At 38.2% G+C, this 5,074-nt stretch overlaps 1 protein-coding gene across 1 annotated transcript; it reads left to right on the top strand.

The window, feature by feature from the left end:
- Positions 1-1,464: 1,464 nt before the first annotated feature.
- Positions 1,465-4,133, top strand: LOC125768939 (uncharacterized). Its single transcript, XM_049437281.1, has 3 exons — positions 1,465-2,092; positions 3,752-3,928; positions 4,006-4,133. Exons 1-3 carry the CDS (start codon positions 1,848-1,850, stop codon positions 4,007-4,009), a joined length of 426 nt encoding a protein of 141 aa, XP_049293238.1. The 5' UTR covers positions 1,465-1,847; the 3' UTR covers positions 4,010-4,133.
- Positions 4,134-5,074: the final 941 nt, after the last annotated feature.

Consider the following 5,074-nt stretch of genomic DNA (forward strand, 5'->3'; position numbering starts at 1 on the left):
TTGTTTAGCACCGCCACCTACATCCCACCTTCTTATGTCCACCTCCTCCTTATGTCAACTCCCTTTACAGTATTGTACCAGCATTAATGTCACACCGTCATAAATAAACGTCTGTTTCACGGTTAAACGGGCCCTGCAGCATCATTCAGCCGCTATTCAGCCAGGTTCCTATTCACCAAACCCATTCCCATAGGTGCAATTCTAGAATGAACAGCTTGCAAGTGAGCACATCCACTATTCATCACATTCATTAAAGGTGAAAAGTGGAACGACCATTTTCAAAGCAAAGCTCTTACACCCTTAACCTGTCAAACGCAAAATATGTTTGCTGAAGCCGTCTTTAGGGACGTGCCATTCAAAGGCATCTCACTTGAGCTGTGGTTTTCAAAAGAGTAGTCCACAACCAAAACGTTCCCTACTCGAAATGAAAGGAATACAGAGACAGAGAGACCGGAAGCACTTGTGGAAAAGTAGCTGAAAAAAAAAACAAGTTTTACACTCTGTTAGAAATGGAGTACAAGAAAATCACTAACAGTTTCACAATAATAAACAGTAACATTATATTTTCAATGGGTTAAAGGAGTTGCTAAAAAAATAAAAATTTTCCAATAAATTAATTTACTAAAAGGAAAAAGAAAAGTGTTGGATAATAATTTATTGACATATTTTAAAACATCCTTAACAACTAGTATACAACTATCTCACATAGTTCAGAGAATACATTTGTCTACATAACAATATAATTATTGTCTACATTATAATTTTTAAAATACAGTTTTTCTACTTTTACACTTTACTATTACTCCATTTCCAATAATTGGTTTTTAAAAGCAGTATCTATTTCTACACAATATTCTAATTAATGCAGCTTTCAACAATTATTCTACTATTGCTTCTGGTTTGATCACCGATTCATAACGCAAGAGTAGAGTTACTTGGCTGTGTCATAACGATCGATTTCTCAACAGACTCAACCAACTAGCTCCAATTGCCTCTAAATATGCGCATACATCGTTCGGTATGCACGCTGTGCCTTTGAGGTCAAACATAGCACAAGACACCGCGCATTCGGATGAAGCGGATCGGCTCAATAAATGGAATATTTGTCACATTCATTTTCATGATAAACGGCTAAGACGGCGAGATAATGAGGATTACCTTGTATGTGCAAATGAAGAACACGTACAGCCCCCGGGGACAAAATGGCCGGTAGGTTACGCTGCTTCTAGCATGACATACCTCCACCGGTCTCGGTGGAATCGGAGCATATGGATATCGGTTGACAGAGATCAACCTACCCGATATGGATAGTAGAAAATTAATCACCATCCATCGGTCATTTCTGCCCAGCATGGTAACGCAAACATCTAACCGGCACGTGGCCTACTGTTTTGCGAAATGCAATATCAACATCAAGGAAAGATACACCGGCTAAAACGAAATGGCGTGCAACAGTGCGACCTCATGTATGACATGTGGATGAAAGCCGAATGCCCCGTAGGGTCTCTAAATTACATTCGCTCTGTTGATCTGCATTCAGTTGTATTCAATGCGGCAAAGATTCCATAATGTTTGTTTCTTTTCTGTTCGCTTTTCCAAATTTGAAACTTCCCCACTGAGTTTTTCGGAAATTGTTAATAATCACATAGCAAACTAAATTAAATAACTTCAGCAGGCTATGAAATACAAGTCATTGAGAGCATAGCTAGCAATCACAGTGGCATTGCAAAATCTAAAACACATTCATTCGTCAATTGGAAATTTAGTCAATTTAAACAAAATAGGTAGGTATCTGAATAAAACTGAAATAAAAGCATCGTGTGGATCAACAGTACCAGCATACCAAGATGTCCGATAGACGCCATGCAGTGTCCGACGTTCTAGACGAACTGTCCAATGAAGAAATTCGAAAACGCATTCTTATTTACGGTGGGCCAAATCTTCCCGTAACGGAACAAACCCGTGGAAGGTTGCTGGAAGTGCTGCGGGAATATATCGAGAAATCGGAAAAGAACAGCCGTCCGAAAGAGAGCAAAAGTGTGGAATCGAATGCACCCATAAGTGGATCCCGAAGCAATGACTTCAACTTAGATACAGTGAACCCAAAAAGTATTCGTCTACCTGAATGTTTGACACAAAAAGGCGAATTGTGGACGTTATAGGCATGGGACATTAAAATGATCGATGGGGTTTGATAGCAGGTCAAACAATTAGTACCTTTTTCACAAAATATGGCCATAAAATATTAAAATAATAATAATAATAGAACCAAAACTAAGAATTTCATTTGTCACATGCACAAAAAGTATTCGTCTACTTGGGTTTTGACGCATTGTTTATTTAAGCAGGGGGCAAATTAGTACTTGGTTGGGTTTCCTTTTGATTTAATAACTGCATAGAGCCTTCGTGGCATCGATTTGACTAGGTTTTCTGTTACGGAAGATGGAATTTTATCCCATTCTTCTTTCAATGCTATTTTCAGGTCTTCTTTGTTACTAATTTGCCGTTTTCTGATCGCATCGTCCAGTACCTTCCATAGATGTTCAATGGGATTCATATCAGGACTCTGGGGGGGGTGTTTTAAGTTGCTTGGGAGTATTATAAAGCAACCATAGCTTTGTATTTTCAGCCGTGTGTTTCGGATCATTGTCTTGTTGAAAGACGTAGGAATTTTGTAATCCAAATTTCTCGGCACTTGATCCCAAGTTTTCTTTTAAAATTTGAATGTACATTCTGTGATCCATTTTGCCTTCAATGAAATGCAATTTCCCCACTCCTTTTGCGTTCATATGTACATCCCCACACCATGACAGAACCTCCACCGTGTTTCACTGTTGGTATCAGATTATTTGGATTCATTTCTGTATTCTTTTTTCGCCATACCATACGCCGACCATCTGATCCAAAAATATTAAATTTACTTTCGTCTGAAAATATGACGTCATTCCAGAAGTCCTCATTCTTATTTCGATACTCTTTGGCAAATTCTAAACGTTTTTGGCGATTGATTTTATTCACCCAAAACTTCTTTCTAGCAACTCGTCCATTGTAACCATACTTTTTACAAGTATTGCGAATCGTACTGGGACATACCGTTGTTCCCCTTTGTGCCAACTCACTAGCGAGCACAGGTGCACTAGTTTTAGGGTTTTTCTTAATTTGTCGTAACACAAATCGTTCATCTTGTTCGGTTAAAGATCGTGGACGCCCGCTTCGGTGTTGGTTTTCCACTGATTTTGTTATTCCAAATCGATCAATTATAGACTGTATGGTGGAACGCGGTTTACCTACAAGTCTTGCAATCTCGTAAGATGATTTGCACTGGTTATGGAGGCGTATGATAAGACTTCTCTCAGCACAACTAGTTTCTTTGCTTTTACGACCCATGGCGACTTCCTTCTTGCTCTGGATGCAATTAAAACTCTAATAAAACGAGAAGATTTGTCATTTGTCCCATAGCAACGGAAAACCATCAAAGTATGCCCCAAAAGGAACGGCGTGTTGCCACTTAGTTACTCCAAAACCCAACTAGACGAATACTTTTTGTGCATGTAACAAATGAAATTCTTAGTTTTGGTTCTATTATTATTATTATTTTAATATTTTATGGCCACATTTTGTGAAAAAGGTACTAATTGTTTGACCTGCTATCAAACCCCATCGATCATTTTAATGTCCCATGTCTATAACGTCCACAATTCGCCTTTTTGTGTCAAACATTCAGGTAGACGAATACTTTTTGGGTTCACTGTAGATCAGGCGCATCTTCTATGATGGATGACATGCAGGATGAAATCTTCTATGATGATGACATTGAAGAAGAAAATTTTCCACTTCAAGTTATGTTATTCAGTATACTTACATTCGCGTTCAGCCTCTTCGTGTATAAAGTGGCCAACAAATTGATGTACGATCAATTAAAATTCACGTGAGTTCGGAACCTTATTCATTGAAGATTTTGTTTTTGCATAAATTGTGACCCATACTTTTATTGAACTATTGTAGATAATTTATTCCGGAACTTTGAACATCAAAACTACTCATCATTGATCCAAATAAGTTTGCAACTTTATTAAAATTTGTAAAGATACTCTCATGTTACAAAAATAAATAAATATATTTTAAAATTAAAATATCTTGTATATACAATATAATAATACACATATCTCCATAGTTTACCTTTCACCCTTTATCTAAAGAATGCTTCATCCTTCAAATCCCATTCTTTGTGGTTTTACGCACAAACTTGTATAAACAATTTTCAGTAGAAGAATTGAAGAAAAAGAAGCACCTTGAATTTCCTCAATAAATACAAATAAATTTCCTGAATGCACTTTTTTTTCTCCCCCATCATAAAACTATTACACGCAATGATCACACAGAACGTAACCACTCTATTACATCGACACATGTCGACAGTGAAATCGAGTTATGCGGTGAAACTTCTGTAACCGTCATCTTCCGTTTGACAACGTACATGGCGTACTGGCGACAGCAACGAAGAAAACTTCATGAACCTTTCTCACCTGGATACGTAAATCTCTTACAGTATCGTGCTGCTACTTTTCAGAAGTTCAACATACTCCCTAACGGGATAGTTGTTACATTCCGGAAGGCTGGATTTTTCTTCCCATTTTTTGTTTAGATCCAGGAAGTTGAAGTATCTTTAGCCAGCAGTGGTGGGGTTTTACGATTCCCCAATCGGTTCGTATTGAAAGAATCATTTTTCAAATTCTTACGCACACATACACACACACACATACGCAAACATAGAAAATGGTGGACTGGTGGGTGAGTGGAAGAACTGACACTCAGCAAAGTTCGATCGCCTCTTTGTCCGATTTTCATACCCTGTTCAAACATTTCGAAGCAGCAAGTGGATTCATTCAAGGAATGTCCTTGCTTCGTTCCCGAATCAAAATTGTGCCCCAGAGAAATGTGTCAACACTCTGCCAGTTCCTTACCTTGCCCTTTTCAATTCCACCTCCACTTTGCTGGGTATTGATAAATGAGAGTTCGATCTTTGCATCTACCGCTGCTGGTTCACACCTTTGACAGGGCTTGGCAACATTTC

This window comes from Anopheles funestus, chromosome 3RL (genome assembly GCF_943734845.2).
Source record: "Anopheles funestus chromosome 3RL, idAnoFuneDA-416_04, whole genome shotgun sequence".
Classification (NCBI taxonomy): domain Eukaryota; kingdom Metazoa; phylum Arthropoda; class Insecta; order Diptera; family Culicidae; genus Anopheles; species Anopheles funestus.